Source organism: Coregonus lavaretus (genome assembly GCF_964263955.1).
Source record: "Coregonus lavaretus genome assembly, chromosome: 3".
NCBI classification, from domain to species: domain Eukaryota; kingdom Metazoa; phylum Chordata; class Actinopteri; order Salmoniformes; family Salmonidae; genus Coregonus; species Coregonus lavaretus.
This window is the reverse complement of record NC_139990.1, coordinates 52,329,680-52,347,900: the sequence shown is the minus strand read 5'-3', so window position 1 is coordinate 52,347,900 and position 18,221 is coordinate 52,329,680. Positions and strand designations below refer to the sequence as shown.

At 42.7% G+C, this 18,221-nt stretch overlaps 2 protein-coding genes across 6 annotated transcripts in view; both read left to right on the top strand.

Annotated features, from left to right (window-relative positions):
• ptpn6 (protein tyrosine phosphatase non-receptor type 6) overlaps nt 1-14,023 on the top strand; it is a 54,173-nt gene extending 40,150 nt beyond the window's left edge. For all 5 annotated transcript variants that reach the window (XM_084158770.1, XM_084158772.1, XM_084158773.1 and 2 more), the window contains 9 exons: nt 5,855-5,951; nt 6,136-6,215; nt 7,967-8,113; nt 8,248-8,379; nt 8,933-9,087; nt 9,810-9,877; nt 10,044-10,198; nt 10,631-10,695; nt 13,679-14,023. In XM_084158770.1, coding sequence (XP_084014896.1) covers nt 5,855-5,951; nt 6,136-6,215; nt 7,967-8,113; nt 8,248-8,379; nt 8,933-9,087; nt 9,810-9,877; nt 10,044-10,198; nt 10,631-10,695; nt 13,679-13,781 — 1,002 coding nt within the window. In that variant the 3' untranslated portion in view covers nt 13,782-14,023. The remainder of the gene's footprint in view (nt 1-5,854; nt 5,952-6,135; nt 6,216-7,966; nt 8,114-8,247; nt 8,380-8,932; nt 9,088-9,809; nt 9,878-10,043; nt 10,199-10,630; nt 10,696-13,678) is intronic.
• Nucleotides 14,024-14,632: 609 nt separating this feature from the next.
• On the top strand, nt 14,633-17,837 carry rbp5 (retinol binding protein 1a, cellular). The gene is made up of 4 exons (XM_084158793.1): nt 14,633-15,144; nt 15,685-15,869; nt 16,283-16,384; nt 17,438-17,837. Exons 1-4 carry the CDS (start codon nt 15,069-15,071, stop codon nt 17,489-17,491), a joined length of 417 nt encoding a protein of 138 aa, XP_084014919.1. The 5' UTR covers nt 14,633-15,068; the 3' UTR covers nt 17,492-17,837.
• Nucleotides 17,838-18,221: the final 384 nt, after the last annotated feature.

The following is an 18,221-nucleotide window of genomic DNA, read 5'->3' as shown; positions in this document are numbered from 1 at the left end:
TGCTGCCTTGATTTTAGTATAAATATAAATTGTTGTGTAATCAATCCAGAACCTACAAAAAGTTAGTCCTGTCCCCTAGTCCAAAATAAATGCTTCTCTAGCTACCCTGTTGTGGTCCTCCCCATGAGTTCTAAGACTGCTGCCATTCATCTTAGCTGGTTCCATTTCTTTGCCAATTTTCCTGTTGTGGTTGCCTAGGCAGCCATGGGTTGGTAGGACAATCCCTTCTCACATGTCCTAATTGATTGTACCTCCAGCAGACACCTGGTCTTCTTGGTCCACCACTCTGGTGTGTTTGATGCTGTGGTTGGTACCATTGATTCTTGGGTCTATTTTCATTATTCTTGTTTTGCCACTGCCCAGGGGATTGGTGTGTATACACATTCACTACTGGTAAGGCATGAGCTCTTTGGCCTTGCTGCTGAGGCAGTGGTTCTTGACCTCCCTGGATGACAGGTGCCATGCCACCCTCCTCCGTCGGGACCAGAGTAATCATTGGAGCTTGTGTTCTCTTTTTGTCCTTTCTTGTCAGCTCTTCCAGCTGCATCTGTGTCAGTTTTCTTTGAATGTCTCTCCCTTGATCTGTCAGTTTATGTTCATCCTTCCTGTATTTCTCCACTGCGTGAATAACATGGTCGCAGAACTCTTTGTGTGACTTTGACGTTAGTCCCACCACATCTCCTAGTCTGCTTCTGACAGGCGTTGGCATTGCCTCCATCAGTGATGTCCTAAACAGTGTTGTCATCAGTGGATCCCCCTCCGGATCCCTTTCTGTTTCTTGTCGCCACCTCTTGAGCTGGTCCTCCAGATAACCTGCCGGGTTTTCTTTATCCCTCAATGGCTCCCCTCTTAGTGCTTTAGGGTCTATTTTGGCTGGATACTCAATTCTCAGAGTGTGCCACAGTCCTGGCCTATAATTTTCAAAGGCCACTCCATCCAGTGTCGTTCTCCGCACCACCAGTATGAGGCCATCCGCCTGCATCAAGTTCTCCATTTTGGCCACTCCCACCACCCTGGCCAGCAATGCTTTCAAGTCTCCCACCGCCAGTAGCTTCCCCATCGTTTGTTCTTCAAATGTTCTAATCCATTTTCCTGCTCCTTCGTGCAGGTTAGGCAGTCTAGTCACCAGACCTTCCAGGTCCTGCGTTCCCCAAGGCACATAATGAACCTGTGTCCCCTTTACCAAAATGGGACATTGAGCTCCATATTTTTCTGGCTTTTTTATTGTCCTTCTGTTTCTTAAATTTGCTTTTTCCAGATGAGCGTATAGTGCCTTACCTAATTCTATTACTATAGACATTTTTGACATTTTTTTTGGTTTGCCTCCCGTGGCTCCTTGCTCTGATAGTCGTCCCTATGTCTCACTCTGTTCTTGATCAGAGTCAGCATACTGTCTAAGTTCTTCACCTTCCTCATCATTTGTATTCCCCCCATCTCTTTGCCCATCATACTCTTGTTCATCTATCCCATAATTTTCTAGCTCTGTTAACATGTCCCTCAGTCCTCCATAGCAGTCTATATCTAAATGTGATTTATCTCCTCTTTTAGGCGTGGAAACCTGTTGTTTCCCCTTTTCTTCCTCTTCTATCTCTATATTCCCTGTTATTGAGACTACACCTGTAGCCTGTGAATACTGCCCCCCTTCTGTGTATGGTGGTGGTGTAGTTAAGCCAGCCTTTTTTGGTTCACTCCCTCTCTCTCTCTTCTAATTTTCTTGTTATTCTTTGTTCCCTTATCTTATCCATTCTTACACCAAAATGTTCCCTCCTTTGGCCATTTAGTTACTATTTTCCTGGTCCTTTTTTCCCATTTGTCAGAGATATTACCAATATTACTATTTTTTGGGAACCTTCTCTTCATGATTGCTACTGGTGTTCCTACCATCTCTACTTCTTGTGTGGTTCAGTGTCTATATTAGGGTGTAAGGTAAATTAGTCCTGTTGCCTTTCCTTTACTATCCTTCTATCATTACTGGATCAATGACACTTGTAATAACTATTTCGCATTAAATTGTGCCTTTTTCTGATAATGTTATAATTGTAGCCTATTGCATTACTTTAGTTTAAAATATATGTTTGTTTATTTAACAAATCTACAACCCACTATAAGTTGGTGCTATTCCCTCAGCACATTAGCCAAAGCTACTTGCATCCCCTGGTCCCCGTAACGAAAATAAATTATTGTTCTAGAATTCACCAACTATTTGCATACATCACTTGTGTTAAGCAACCTATCGAATAAAGTAATAACAATTAGAATTTATTTGTCAAAGAACTGTCTTCCAGTCAAGTATTTAGACCTCTACTTGAAATCTTACAGCTCAATCCAATTCGCTGGACTGTCTCTATTTTACCCGTGAACCAGAGCCATAAATTATTCTCCTTTGTTATCAATCCAAACCATTACCACAGCCAGCCCGCTATTCAATTTCTGTAACTGTCCTTTCTGATTACGCTCTAATTAGTAAAACAACACTGGCTACAATTTACAAGCATACATTTAATTCACATCCATATTCAATTTTATTCTCAGTAGCTTTCAAATGATCAACTCATTCGGGCGGCGGGTAGCCTAGTGGTCAAGAGCGCCGTGCCAGCAACGGAAAGGTTGCCCGTTTTAATCCCCGAGCCGACCAGGCAAAAAAATCTGCCGATATGCCCCCGAGCAAGGCACCCAACCCTAACCGCTCCTGTAAATCGCTCTGGATAAGAGCGTCTGCCAACTGACCACAATGTAATTCCGCACCACGGAAAATAACTAACTATCTTTCTCCCCGTCTCCTATTCCGGTTGAATACCGGAGTCGTTCAATTTGAAATCAGCCAGCTGCTAAATCGTTTAGTCTTATAACACAAAATGAACATTGACTGTTCTATCAATCTAAGCAACCCATAAACGTAATTTGAAAATCTAATGCAGAATCTATGCTTTATCTGAATGACAAGTAAATCCTCCGTTATTCCAATTCTAAATGGTCTGTATTTGTAGTATCTTGCACATACCACATTTATCACAAAATAGCTTTGAAGGACACAGATCTCACACGCTCAACGTAAATACCTTAGCAGCAAACGAGTCAAACCCACATTTACTGATTTGAAAACAGATCTAACGACTTAACCAAATTAATTATATTTCCCCCCTAATATACAAAAATTCCTTGACTATATCACCTCTGCTTCTGGAATGATAGATAATTATTATAATGCTTAAAACCTTTTCTCCCACACGCTCTATGCACTGTCTCTCACCCCCCACATACGTCTACGTGTTTGGGCACTCAAGCCAGCACTTATATATTATTCCACTTTTATCCACTCTCCATTAATCAATTACCCACACATAACATACATCATATGTCAATATTATTCATATCCACCGCATTCGTATTTCTAATGATTCTTTATCGCCACATGTTAATTTCCCCTAATTCAGTCCCAGCGGAACATCACTTTAACAACCTAGACACCCGTACACATAACCTGTTCCTCCAACTGGATTTGTCCTACCCCTCCGAGAAAAGACACACACACACACACACCTTCTGATTTCCTTTTAATCAGGACACACACACTCCTTCTGATTTCCTTTTAATAATAATAATCAGGGCACACACACTCCTTCTGATTTCCTTTTAATCAGGACACACACCTTGTCTACTAGCCTGCTTGTCTTATTTACCTTATCTATAATCACATTGCATGCATGCTTATTTCTCATTCCAACCAAAAACTCTGTACTTATGCTAAATTTGGTCCTTATTTTGGAGAGAACCCTTCTGTGTACCCCACCCTCAGATTCAGCCTGATCGAAACACACAGTTTAAGTAAGAAAATAGCGTACCTTTTAAACAGCGGCCACTGAGTCTGTGTGAGTCGTTCAAAACCTCCTCCGATGGCAAAGCACTCAAGGATCTCTATAACCAATCACGTCGGGGTCACCAATTATGTTGTGGAAAATAACCACCATACTTTATTACAAATAAGGTCTTACAGAGTTTTTGTTGCATCAAGAAATGACTTTATTAAAGTTCTCAACAAAGCCGATACCCATCTGCAGAGGGGCACACCCTTCTTAAGATCCCTCTTCATCTTATATAGTCCTCTTCTGTTTTCCCGCTCTTTTATTGCTCCGCCCACTTCCTTTGTCACTGAGGACGGCTGAACTATTACTCCAACCAATCACCCGCTCCCCTGTACCTCACCCCCTCAAGCTGTAATCAATCAAGAAGATACCAAGGAGACAAAGGTCTAGCCCAAACTCTATTCAACCCTGGTGCCGCTCCCTTCACTGTGTTTGAAGAGAGACAAAAGGCAGCCATGGATTCAAGTAAGAGCAAGCACCTTGACCCTAGGGCAGTTTCTCTCTACTCCCCCACACACACAGTGAAATGCCCCAATAAAATTCCTAGCCCAGTAACAAACAATTCTAACTCAATGTTCGTGATTAACCCAGTTCAATCTTCTAATTTATTGAAGAATATACATCACCTCTTGGTTTGGTAGTTCTCCCTAGGGCATCAAGAATTAGACCTCTCATAATCAGTCAGGATTACTTCAAGTTCCCATCCTGTAGTCAGGATTACTCTCAAGCTCCCATTCTGTAGTCAGGATTACTCTCAAGCTCCTATCCTGTAGTCAGGATTACTCTCAAGCTCCTATCCTGTAGTTAGGATCACACCCAAGCTCCCATCATGTAGTCAGGATAACTCTCAAGCTCCCATTCTGTAGTCAGGATTTCTCTCAAGCTCCTATCCTGTAGTCAGGATTATTCTCAAACTCCTATCCTGTGCTCATCACTCTCACTTTGATGACCTGAAATGGCTCAAGGTAAAAAAACACCTGAGAGTCACGCCGATCAAGATGGGGCTTATCCACTAAACTGTATAGCCCTGTCCCCAGATGTCTATATGGAATTATTTCAGCCGCATTAGACACCCTCTAGTACTCCACCAGAGGGAGCTCTACCGACTTTATTCCCTGTAGTTTCAAGAGCTCCATGGGGAAAAACGATTTCCTCTAGTCCAGTGTTTCCCAAACTGTGGGTTCGGCATAGTTTTTTTTTTAAAGGAACTCAGACCGGCTTTAAACGTACTCTTGAAAGTTGTAGTAGTAGAATGTACAAGTTGCAATTTCGAAATTGAGTAGCGCATCAACAGTTCCTCTTGTCGTGTTAGTCATTGCATACCTTAGATAGCTATTTATAACTTGTCAGAAATGTCCAGATCAACTAGCCCATGTCAGCTGTTTTTTTTATTTAGGTTTTTTAGCCCATAGATATTGTTGTAATTTTTTTGTCACTCAAATATCACATAAATACACAGTAGACATGGCAAAATGTATAGAATTGCAAGAAAATGTGCTTTAAAACTGCTACATTTTCTTTGCACCACATGACAAAATGTGTAGAATTGCAGGAAATAAGCTTTAAACCTGCAAAATTATCTCCACCAACAAGATAGGTTTGAACAGTTTGTGTCATGAACAGTGCTTGTGCCCATAGAAATAGACGTGGTGTGCGCGCAGAGGGGGGGCCTGGGATGTTCCCCAATGCTGGAAGGCCCAGAGTGAAAACGTTTGGGAACCCTGCTCTAGTCTGTGGCAGTACTGTGGAACAAGGGAAACATTTGTCATTAGAGATTAGCTTTAAGGTGTCCCTTAAAAATGGTTGAGAAATGGCTGTTTGATTGAGGGTATTTTTCTTTTCAAGAAGTGGCCCATTTAAAGGCCCCTCTATACTGTTGGTTAAGTTATTGAATGCTGTTGATGTTTTAAAAATTGCATTGAGCTTACAGTGTCTATCTTTCTCTCTCTCTCCTTCTCTCTCTCCTTCTCTCTCTTTCTTGTTCTCTCCAGGCCCTTCAAAAGCAGGAGACGAAGGTGAAGAAGAGCAGAGAAGAAGGGATGAGACCAGAAAACAAAAGCAAAAACCGATATAAGAATATCCTTCCCTGTAAGATCATCTCCTTCTAAAGTGCAATGATATATCGTTATCTTTTTACCCATTTTCTTTCAATTTTCTCTACCATTTATATTCTCTCTGTCTGATATATTCCCCCCCTCTCTCTCTCTCTCTCTCTCTCTCTCTCTCTCTCTCTCATCCTTCCATCTCTACACTCATCCTATTCTCCTCCCAGTTGATGAGACCAGGGTCATTCTGTCATCTAGAGACCCCAATATCATTGGCTCAGATTACATCAATGGCAATTATCTGACAGTAAGTACATGTTATGTCACCGTGTAGTCTCAACATCACACTCCAAATGATAAACAATTGTTATGAATCCATAACAAGTCTAAACATGAATATGTTTGAATTGATATGATCAAAGACTATAATTGCAATGGGCTTTGTATCCATGTACAGTCGTGGTCAAAAGTCTTGAGAATGACACAAGTATTGGTCTTCACAAAGTTTGCTGCTTCAGTGTTTTTAGATATTTTTGTCAGATGTTACTATGGTATACTGAAGTATAATTACAAGCATTCCAAAAGTGTCAAAGGCTTTTATGGACAATTACATTAAGTTTATGCAAAGAGTCCATATTTGCAGTGTTGACCCTTCTTTTTCAAGACCTCTGCAATCCGCCCTGGCATGCTGTCAATTAACTTCTGGGCCACATCCTGACTGATGGCAGCCCATTCTTGGATAATCAATGCATGGAGTTTCTCAGAATTTGTGGGGTTTTGTTTGTCCACCCGCCTCTTGAGGATTGACCACAAGTTCTCAATGGTATTAGGGTCTGGGGAGTTTCCTGGCCATGGACCAAAAATGTCAATGTTTTGTTCCCCGAGCCACTTAGTTATCACTTTTGCCTTATGGCAAGGTGCTCCATCATGCTGGAAAAGGCATTGTTCGTCACCAAACTGTTCTTGGGTGGTTGGGAGAAGTTGCTCTCTGAGGATGTGTTGGTACCATTCTTTATTCATGGCTGTGTTCTTAGGCAAAATTGTGAGTGAGCCCACTCCCTTGGCTGAGAAGCAACCCCACACATGAATGGTCTCAGGATGCTTTACTGTTGGCATGACACAGGACTGATGGTAGCGCTCACCTTGTCTTCTCCGGACAAGTTGTTTTCCAGATGCCCCAAACAATCGGAAAGGGGATTGATCAGAGAAAATGACTTTACCCCAGTCCTCAGCAGTCCAATCCCTGTACCTTTTGCAGAATATCAGTCTGTCCCTGATATTTTTCCTGGAGAGAAGTGTCTTCTTTGCTGCCCTTCTTGACACCAGGCCATCCTCCAAAAGTCTTCGTCTCACTGTGCGTGCAGATGCACTCACACCTGCCTGCTGCCATTCCTGAGCAAGCTCTGCACTGGTGGTGCCCCGATCCCGCAGCTGAATCAACTTTAGGAGACGGTCCTGGCGATTGCTGGACTTTCTTGGGCGCCCTGAAGCCTTCTTCACAACAATTGAACCTCTCTCCTTGAAGTTCTTGTTGATCCGATAAATGGTTGATTTAGGTGCAATCTTACTAGCAGCAATATCCTTGCCTGTGAAGCCCTTTTTGTGCAAAGCAATGATGACAGCACGTGTTTCCTTGCAGGTAATCATGGTTAACAGAGGAAGAACAATGATTTCAAGCATCACCCTCCTTTTAAAGCTCCCAGTCTGTTGTTCTAACTCAATCAGCATGACAGAGTGATCTCCAGCCTTGTTCTCGTCAACACTCTCACCTGTGCTAACGAGAGAATCACTGACATGATGTCAGCTGGTCCTTTTGTGGCAGGGCTGAAATGCAGTGGAAATGTTTTTGGGGGATTAAGTTCATTTTCATGGAAAAGAGGGACTTTGCAATTAATTGCAATTAATCTGATCACTCTTCATAACATTCTGGAGTATATGCAAATTGCCATCATAACAACTGAGGCAGCAGACTTTGTGAAAATTAATATTTGTGTCATTCTCAAAACGACTGTAGACAATATTTGACATATTTTACTAATTTTCTCCATCTCTTTGTAGAATAAGCTGCAGGAGCCTTGTGACCAGAAGGTGTACATTGCCTGTCAGGGCTGCCTTGCAACAACTGTCAACGATTTCTGGCAGATGGTGTGGCAGGAGAACACAAGGGTCATTGTCATGACAACCAGGGAGGTCGAGAAGGGACGGGTTAGTGACTTAAGAGTGTTTCTGAAAATTCAAAAGCATTTTCTTTTACATTGTATGATTTCAATATTATAACAAATAGTATAAACTTCCCATCTAATTTTCCTCAAACAATTTCTCCATGTTTTTCGATGCAGAATAAATGTGTGCCATACTGGCCAGAAATGCAGGACTTCAAAGACGTGGGGCCGTATGTGGTCACCAATGTGTCTGAGAGAGATGCCACTGACTACAAGATCAGGATAATGGAGATCTCCCCTCTGGACCAGGTAGGTACCACCGGCTGGCTCCACCCATCATCACGACTCTTACCTCTGTCATCACTGTCACTACTGTCATCACTGTTAACTCTGTCATCACTGTTACCTCTGTCATCTCTGTCATCGCTGTTAACACTGTTACCTCTGTCAACACTATTCATCACTACCATCACTGTCATAACTGTTAACAATGTTATCTCTGTCATCTCTAATACTGTTTCACTGTTAACACTGTTATCGCTATCATCACCATCAGTGTATCACTGTTACCCTTATCATCACTGTCACCACTGTTACCATTGTCACCACTGCATCACTGTTACCGTTATCATCACTGTCGTCTCTGTCGTCCCTGTTACCTCTGTCATCACTGTTACCGTTATCATCACTGTTGTCTCTGTCATCCCTGTTACCTCTGTCATCACTGTTACCGTTATCATCACTGTCATCACTGTTATCTCGGTCATCACTGCAGTCACAGATTAGCTGAGTTTACAGTATTACTCATGTCTCTCCTCTTTGTCTCTTTCCTCTCTCTTCCTCTCCTCCTCGTCTGTCCCAGTCGGACTCGGTCCGTACTATCTGGCACTACCAGTACCTGAGCTGGCCTGACCATGGAGTTCCCGAGGAGCCAGGAGGGGTGCTCAGCTTCCTCACTCAGGTCAACGCAAAACAGGACGAGTTCCCCGACGCCGGGCCTATGATCATCCACTGCAGGTATATTCTATCTATCATCCTTCTTGCTATATTCCAGCTGTATTCAGGAAGATAAGTGTCAGTTCTATCCATTCTCTGTAGTCTAGAATACAGTCAGATTGTTTTTTTTCAGGATTAAGATTAGTTGTTAAGATTAGTTGCCGTTCTCATGATTAGTTGTTAAGATTAGTTGCCGTTCTCAGCGTTTTATGTCAACTGACAGTTTATCCTATAGGAATTTTCCCCTTGTGACATCAAGAATAGGGAGAGTACTTGTACTCTTGGACGTAGTTGGTCCCGTTACTATTTGTTATGTACAGTAACCAGTCATAAGTACAGTATACTAGAGTACACAGTGTTTACATGGCTGTTGCAGTACAGTTTAATGACAAAAGCTATTTCCTTTGCTTCTTTACACTGACAGACTTCAATAGGGACAAAGTTCTTATTGAATACACTGGTTTTTGTAATGTAACCAAACTGTCACAGTCACATGTGTGTGTAAAGTGGTCATCCCCTGGCTGAGACATCTGTTAGTGTGACAACTTGACAAATCCCTCTCCATTTGTCCATGATCACTTTACATCTCCGATCACAGAACTGTGTAGATTATCAATACTGCTCTAGAAATTCTGTTTCAATACAGTTCAATCATTTCAGTGAATTGCATTGAGTCCAATCACATCATACTGTACTGACAGTTTTCCATACAACCACCCTGTTTGTGTTGTGTTTCTGTGTAGTGCTGGAATAGGCCGAACTGGCACCATTGTGGTGATCGACATGATCATCGAGACCATCAACACTAAAGGTGAGTCTCTTTCATTACCAAAGTTCCCGAATTTCTTCAGATCTTCATGATATTATACTGTCTCTTATTATGGTTCCTTCGTCCCATGATCCTTGTAATGCCTGTCAATATTGTAGAATTACAACGTTTTTACTGATTGTGATTTTAACTTCCTTGTTGTCCATAGGTCAGGACTGTGACATAGACATCCAGAAGAGCATCCAGATGGTGCGAGACCAGCGGTCAGGCATGGTGCAGACTGAAGCCCAGTACAAGTTCATCTACCTGGCCGTCTCTCAGTACATAGAGGCCTCCAAGGTCTCCATGATGGCCTACAACAAGGTCAGGGAGACGGAGGAAGGAGGAAGGGAGAGGGGGGGAGGTAGCAATAGAAGGAAGAGAGGAATATGGGTAATATGGAATCAAACATATATTGTTCTCCTCTCCCAAGTGCCCTGGCTACTGTATATATATAGATAAAATAACACCAACAAGACAGCAGAGAGAGACTCAGATATCAGCTAACACAGCAGGATCTGTGTCAATACATACTTATCACTGTTGTTGTGCATGTTCTTTTGTCCTCCAGACACATATCTTATCAGAGACTGCATTGTAAAAGATGAACATTGACAGAGAGAGGTTGAAATTGTTAACGGAAATTGCTAATGTTCTGGGAAATTGTTAAGAAGACTATGACTTAACTCTGCACATTGACTTACCCTATACCACCCATCATGTCTAACACTCGCTTTCCTGTTCTCCCTTTTGTAGGGAGCTGAGACAGAGTATGGGAATTTGCAGTTCAAACACAAGCCTGCCAGCCGCAAGGTCTCCAAGTGAGTTTGTACAGTGTGTGTCTGTGCACATGCCATTGGAGTCCCGTACATATTCCCATCTCTCCTCAAAACCACACTCCAATGCCACATTGGGTGAAAGTTATCTGGCGCACGCCACACACTTAGTTCCTATAAGCCATATTGAAAATGGGACCATTGTTTATCATCGTCGTCCCCGGTGTTTCTCCATCTTTCTGTTGTCCAATTTAGCTGATTGGGCACATTTGTGTAACCTTTGGAGGCGATACTGATATGAGAATGTAGGGACACGGGTTCTTCTTGACCAGGAAACACTTTGGACTGTATAATCAGGTTATAGGGATCACCCTGGTTATACAGCATGGTTCACCCTGGTTATACGGCTGGCTATAGGGATCAGAGTTCTTCCTGGTCAGGAAAGTCTCTGGGCCCTAGTAATGAAAGAGCCCCCGAGGCACCCACGTCATGTATAATCCAACCCCTATCTCTAGTACAGTATAATACACCACAGTGTAACCCCCATCTCTAGTACAGTATAATACACCACAGTGTAACCCCTATCTCTAGTACAGTATAATACACCACAGTGTAACCCCTGTCTCTAGTACAGGATAATACACCACAGTGTAACCCCTGTCTCTAGTACAGTATAATACACCACAGTGTAACCCCTGTCTCTAGTACAGTATAATACACCACAGTGTAACCCCTGTCTCTAGTACAGGATAACAGTGTAACCCCTGTCTCTAGTACAGGATAATACACCGCAGTGTAACCCCTGTCTCTAGTACAGGATAATACACCGCAGTGTAACCCCTGTCTCTAGTACAGGATAATACACCACAGTGTAACCCCTGTCTCTAGTACAGGATAATACACCGCAGTGTAACCCCTGTCTCTAGTACTGTATTAATTAATTATTAATTAATATGCCATTTAGCAGACACTTTTATCCAAAGCGACTTACAGTCATGCGTGCATAATTTTTTTTTTGTGTATGGGTGGTCCCGGGGATCGAACCCACTACCTTGGCGTTACAAGCGCCGTGCTCTACCAGCTGAGCTACAATACACCGCAGTGTAACCGCTGTCTCTAGTACAGGATAATACACTGCAGTGTACTCCCTGTCTCTAGTACAGGATAATACACCACAGTGTAACCCCTGTCTCTAGTACAGGATAATACACCACAGTGTAACCCCTGTCTCTAGTACAGTATAATACACCACAGTGTAACCCCTGTCTCTAGTACAGTATAATACACCGCAGTGTAACCCCTGTCTCTAGTACAGTATAATACACCACAGTGTAACCCCTATCTCTAGTACAGTATAATACACCACAATGTAACCCCTATCTCTAGTACAGTATAATACACCACAGTGTAACCCCTATCTCTAGTACAGTATAATACACCACAGTGTAACCTCTGTCTCTAGTACAGTATAATACACCACAGTGTAACCCCTGTCTCTAGTACAGTATAATACACCACAGTGTAACCCCTGTCTCTAGTACAGGATAATACACCACAGTGTAACCCCTGTTTCTAGTACAGGATAATACACCCCAGTGTAACCCCTGTTTCTAGTACAGGATAATACACCCCAGTGTAACCCCTGTCTCTAGTACAGGATAATACACCCCAGTGGAAACCCTGTCTCTAGTACAGTATAATAAATTTTTTACATTTTTTTACATTTTTAGTCATTTAGCAGACGCTCTTATCCAGAGCGACTTACAGTTAGTGAATAATTTTTTTTTTTTTATACTGGCCCCCCGTGGGAATCGAACCCACAACCCTGGCATTGCAAACGCCATGCTCTATCAACTGAGCTACATCCCTGCCGGCCATTCCCTCCCCTACCCTGGACGACGCTGGGCCAATTGTGCGCCGCCCATGAGTCTCCCGGTCGCGGCCGGCTGCGACAGAGCCTGGATTCGAACCAGGATCTAGTGGCACAGTTAGCACTGCGATGCAGTACCTTAGACCACTGCGCCACAGTGTAACCCCTGTCTCTAGTACAGGATAATACACCACAGTGTAACCCCTGTCTCTAGTACAGTATAATACACCACAGTGTAACCCCTGTCTCTAGTACAGTATAATACACCACAGTGTAACCCCTGTCTCTAGTACAGTATAATACACCACAGTGTAACCCCTGTCTCTAGTACAGGATAATACACCACAGTGTAACCCCTGTCTCTAGTACAGTATAATACACCACAGTGTAACCCCTGTCTCTAGTACAGTATAATACACCACAGTGTAACCCCTGTCTCTAGTACAGTATAATACACCACAGTGTAACCCCTGTCTCTAGTACAGGATAATACACCACAGTGTAACCCCTGTCTCTAGTACAGTATAATACACCACAGTGTAACCCCTGTCTCTAGTACAGTATAATACACCACAGTGTAACCCCTGTCTCTAGTACAGTATAATACACCACAGTGTGAATCTGGCACTGGCCTGACACAGGTGGCTCAGCGCCCTGAGTTGTGTTAGGAAAGCTGTTGATTGGTTAGGAAAGCTGTTGATGAAGTTAGGAAAGCTGTTGATTGGTTCATCCATTTATCTAATTCCTGCACAGTATACTGTGGTCCCCGCGGGCCTCTGGTGCCCGCCTGGCCAAGGCTACGGCTACTCAAACTTGTGGGTAAGCTCACAATCCAGTGTGGTGTGGGTAAGCTCACAATCCATAGTTCACTGGAGAGCTCTGAGCTGGCTATGTACAGTATGAAGGGAAACGTGTCACTGTCGCTACTTCTGAGTGTTTATTTCCTAAGCTAGGCAATACCTGTTTTAATATTAAGTTTGTGCACTATCCTTGTGTTGTTAACCTGTCAGGGTACTGTTTGGTGGGCTGCTACTAACTGAAGATCCAAAGAGTGCTCCTTCCCTTACACACAAAGAAGCCTACATTATTATCTCTCAGCTATTTGAACCTGCGGGTTTCTAACATTATGTCCTCTCGCTTGTATTGTCTCTCTTTTAGAAACAAGGAACAGGAATTGTATGAAAACCAAGCCAAAGGAAGGAAAGACGTGAAGAAGCAGAAATCAGAGGAGAAGAAGAGTGGCTCAGTGAGAAAAAGATAAAGGAAGAGAGGATGAGAGAGCTGTGTCCTGATCATTTAATATAGAATTTGATATGAACTTTTTATTTTTAAAGATTTAAAGAGTGTTTTTTTATATCAAGCGATAAAGTTGATGCCTGTGATAGAATTAAGATTATAAAGCAAAGTACTACTAGATTTGGGCTCTGGGTCCCCTGCACCCATGCAAATGGTAATGGATTGACATTTTTGCTGAGAATAAAGGCTCAGAGTAATATGCATTCATTTCTTTCTTCATCACGATTTTATTGTATCCATTGGTGCAACGCCTACTGAATATTCTACAATGAATATAATAAAATGCCATGACCACGGGATCTAGCACAGCGGGGACACACTGTCACTCTGTCATTCCAATTAAAGTTTTAGATAAGATATATCTCTATAATGAGCTATTATGTTTATAGAATAACATTGGCAACATCACTGGGCTCCCCAGAGTCGCCGACGACCCCCAGTGACTGCCCTAAGCGAGAGGAAAACATTGAGTGAGATTTATGAACTTTGCCCCCGCCTCCCTCTCCCTCTTCTCCGCATGTGGTACAGAACAAATTTGTTCTCCAACCTCCAGCGATAGTGAAGGAGCTAGAGAGAGAAACTTTGAAAACGTTTGTGTGTGTAAGGTTTACTGTTAATTTCTGATTGCTTATTTCACTTTTGTTTATTTTTTTCACATGTTTTGGCAATGTAAACATATGTTTCCAATGCCAATAAAGCACATTTGAGTTGAAGAGAGAGAGAGAGAGAGAGAGAGAGAGAGAGAGAGAGAGAGAGAGAGAGAGAGAGAGAGAGAGAGAGAGAGAGAGAGAGAGAAATGCAGTTTAATTAACGCGGAAAGGCCACAGACCTATCCAGTTCCCACTCCGTAGGGAGGAGTTAACATAATTTACGCTTTCCGTGGGAGAGGACAGGGGGCGAATAGGGAACTTAAAAGGGTTGTGCAACGTTTGCATCAGGGAATCGATAGCCGGGAATTGAAGGAGTAAAGAGAGCAGAGGAGGACAGTCATTGTGGATACTGCCGTGGTTCTGTTAAAAACATTCCAGCAGCTCAATCGTTCCATTATCGCGTGTTAGTTTTGCGTCTTCTGAATGACACTAGCAGACAGGGGGTTAGCTCACATGTTGCATACGTCTTATTAATATCAAACAATGCGGTAGTGGTGAGAGCAGTGAAAATAACAAAGAAAGATAATATCTGTAGAGAAGAGGCAATACTGTAGGTTACAGTTTTCTTTGTTGGGTTCCTCTGCAAAACTAAAGGCTTAAAGATGTCTAAACCAAATTACACAGGAACCTTTCACATGGTGTCTCAAGATAACTTCGAGAACTACCTCGCAGCTCTGGGTAAGATTATAGGAATCGTAATGTCTTTGTCTGTTACCACATATACTAGCTACAAATGCGTCATTGTTAAAAAGTGTCCAATACGTGTAGTTTTTTTTAATACATGTAATATGACACGTGTTAAGAGCTTACTGTACCTCGGCAACTTGCCTCCTTTCATTTTAATTTAACACGATTCATTCATTCTATTTTACTGAACTTTAAAATATTTGTTTTCCTCTGCCTACTGCTTTGAGATTCATTTTAGGGGTAGTGACTCATCCAAAGGCTTGCCACCCCCATTCCCAGAACCAAGTGTGATAGATCATCATGGCGCCTTAGCCTGTAAATGACCCTGGACACAGACAGGGGTGTGTGTGTGTGTCTGCGTGTGTGTCTCTGTGTGATATCTGGAGACATTAACAGGAGATGTAAAAGGACAGACACAGCTGTAGGTCAGAGATGTTGCCCCAGATACACTACCTCATTACTAGAATGGCAAGGTGTTATGTTTGGTTGATTAATTCTCTCTCGCTCTCTCTCGCTCTCTCTCTCCATTAGATATTAATTTTGCCCTGCGGAAGATAGTGTGTATGTTGAAGCCCAGTAAACAGATAGTCCACGACCCGGCCACAGGCAGTATGAAGATCCGCACACTCACCACCTTTAAGAACTTTGATATGGATTTCAAACTGGGTCAGGTCTTCACTGAGGACCTGGGACCTGTGGATGGACGAGTCTGTCAGGTGTGTGTGTTTACAGTTATACATGTATGGGTGGGTGGGTGATCTCTGTGTGTTCTTCATCATGTGCTGTTTGTAGAGACAGTGGCTAAATGTATTTTTATGTTTGTCTGTTTAATGGCTTGTTCAGACGTGTACAAATTCTCTCTAATTGGCTTCATATAGGTGTACTTGTCATACTACTTTGCTTTATTTGGGTGAAAATATACTTTTTGCCAGCTGTGTGTGTGGCTATTTTGGCCTGTCTGTGAGAGAGTACCTCCTGTTGTTTTTCTGTCATAAACACCCCCTGTTGCTTGTTTTCAGACCTGGCCAAACTGAGAGTGGTACAAGGCACTGATTGTGTGTGGTTGTGTGCGCTTTGATGTTTTTTGCAGACCACAGTGTGTGTTAATCCTGTTTTTCTCTGTTTTTAGACCACAGTGGACTGGGAGGGTGATAAGCTGGTGTGTGTTCAGAGAGGAGAAAAAGAGGGAAGAGGATGGACACACTGGCTGGAGGGAGACAAGCTACACCTGGTGAGAATGGAGGGAGGGATGGATTAACAGACAGGGATAAAGACTGTGAGGGAATAGGAATAGAGCTGAACTCAAGGCCAGAGAAAGGGAGGAGAGCAGGAAAGATTTGGGAGGAAAGGAGATGCTGGAATTGATATACCATTTCGAAAGTGGGGGATATGCAAATCAGATTTGGTAATGGAAGTTGTATGCGTGCACGTGTCCGTGCGTGTGTTTGTGTGAGAACAAATGAGATCCTTCTAAAAAAGAGGGGGTGTATGGCCCTCAATCCTCCTTATTTGTTGCCTGTACATGGGAAAGAAATGTGTGGGGCCCGAAGAAGGAGGAGAAAGAAACGGAGGAAAACACTGTTAAGAGTCTTCAGAGTGAAGGAATGGGCAGGAACAGGAAGAATAAGGAAAGGTTATTGTTTGTTACCATTTTAATGAGCTAAATACAGACTTCAACAAGACTCTCATAGTGAAGGGATTGAGAAGAGAATCACAGTATCTGTTTTAGCCTGCGCTTGAAATTGACTTTAGTTGGGCAATCTGTCTTTGCTTGTGATTACATGTAAATGCTGAATACAATTTCAAACAATAAGCATTGTTTTATTAAACAGCTCCCAAATGCTTCTAATAGAAAACAATACCTCATTGATATTTTGTTCAAATCCGAAAGAGAAGTTTGGAAATAAATGCCACTGGGGATCAGGCAGTAAAGGGTGGATTTGGTGAGTAACACAAGAAGAGGGGGAGGGAGGTCGCGGGGGGGGAGTGGGATTGAGAGCAGGGAAGTACATGTGTGGGGGGTGGAGGTAGGGGGATGGAGATGAGATGGTGAAAAAGGAGGGGTGGGGGTTGGGGAGATAGGATTACGGAGTCCGGAGAGAAAAGAGCACAGCATTTATTTTATGACTGAGTCCATGGATTATCTTTCCCCACACACGCACTCACTCTCACACACACACTCTCACTCTCACACACACACTCCCACACTCACTCACTCACCCACACAAACTCCTCTCACTTTCTCCACCCTCTTCTCAACCCGTCCTTTTTTCACCCTCTCTAGGAGATGAGAGTTGGAGATGTAGTCGCCAGGCAACTCTTCAAGAAGGCCGACTGAAACCACTGGGAAGGATCTTGTTCATCAACTCAACGTTCATGATTCTCATTAGAAAACAGTCTAGGACTTGGTATATAAGTGCCATAGTTTTTTAAATATGATCATCATTGTTTTAAAACCATTACTTAATGGACAAAATTGAAGATATTTTAAAATTAGTGTGCTATTTCACTGTGGGAAAGATTGTCAATGGTCTATTTTGAATGTTGTCATGGTACAGTGCAGGGTGAACTGTGTAAACATTCCCAATGTGTTTCCCCACTACGATAGTTCACAATGCCATTGAATGTTCCCTTTTGTGATGTATGTGGCTGTTCTGTGTTCAAATATACCACCTTTTACCTCCGATTGGTTAGGAATTGATTGCTTACCCTTGGTCTGTGCCTAAAGGGATGCGTTTACACAGGCAGCCCAATTCTGATCTTTTTTTAAACTAATTGGTCTTTTGAACAATCAGATCAGCACCGAAAAAGATCTGATGTGGAAAGATCTGATATGATTGGTCAAAAGACCAATTAGTTGAAAAAAATATCAGAATTGGGCTGCCTGTGTGAATGCAGCCTGCAACTTTTACCCACAACTGATTTCAGTTGGCCTGCATTTAGCTGTAAATGCTACATGATATCACTAGAAGGCAGGGTAAAGCAGTTTGAAGTATGGTAGCCGCTGCTACTCCTATCCTACAGGGGGCGACAAACACTTAATTAATCAGTGTCCACTCGTGTTGCCA

What these genes read in the sequence shown, in the direction of transcription:
- rbp5 (XM_084158793.1), top strand. Translation starts at nt 15,069, where the DNA reads ATGTCTAAACCAAATTACACAGGAACCTTTCACATGGTGTCTCAAGAT. An exon ending in GAACTACCTCGCAGCTCTGG is followed by an intron (nt 15,145 to 15,684) that starts GTAAGATTATAG and finishes TCTCTCCATTAG; the next exon opens with ATATTAATTTTGCCCTGCGG. An exon ending in TGGATGGACGAGTCTGTCAG is followed by an intron (nt 15,870 to 16,282) that starts GTGTGTGTGTTT and finishes CTCTGTTTTTAG; the next exon opens with ACCACAGTGGACTGGGAGGG.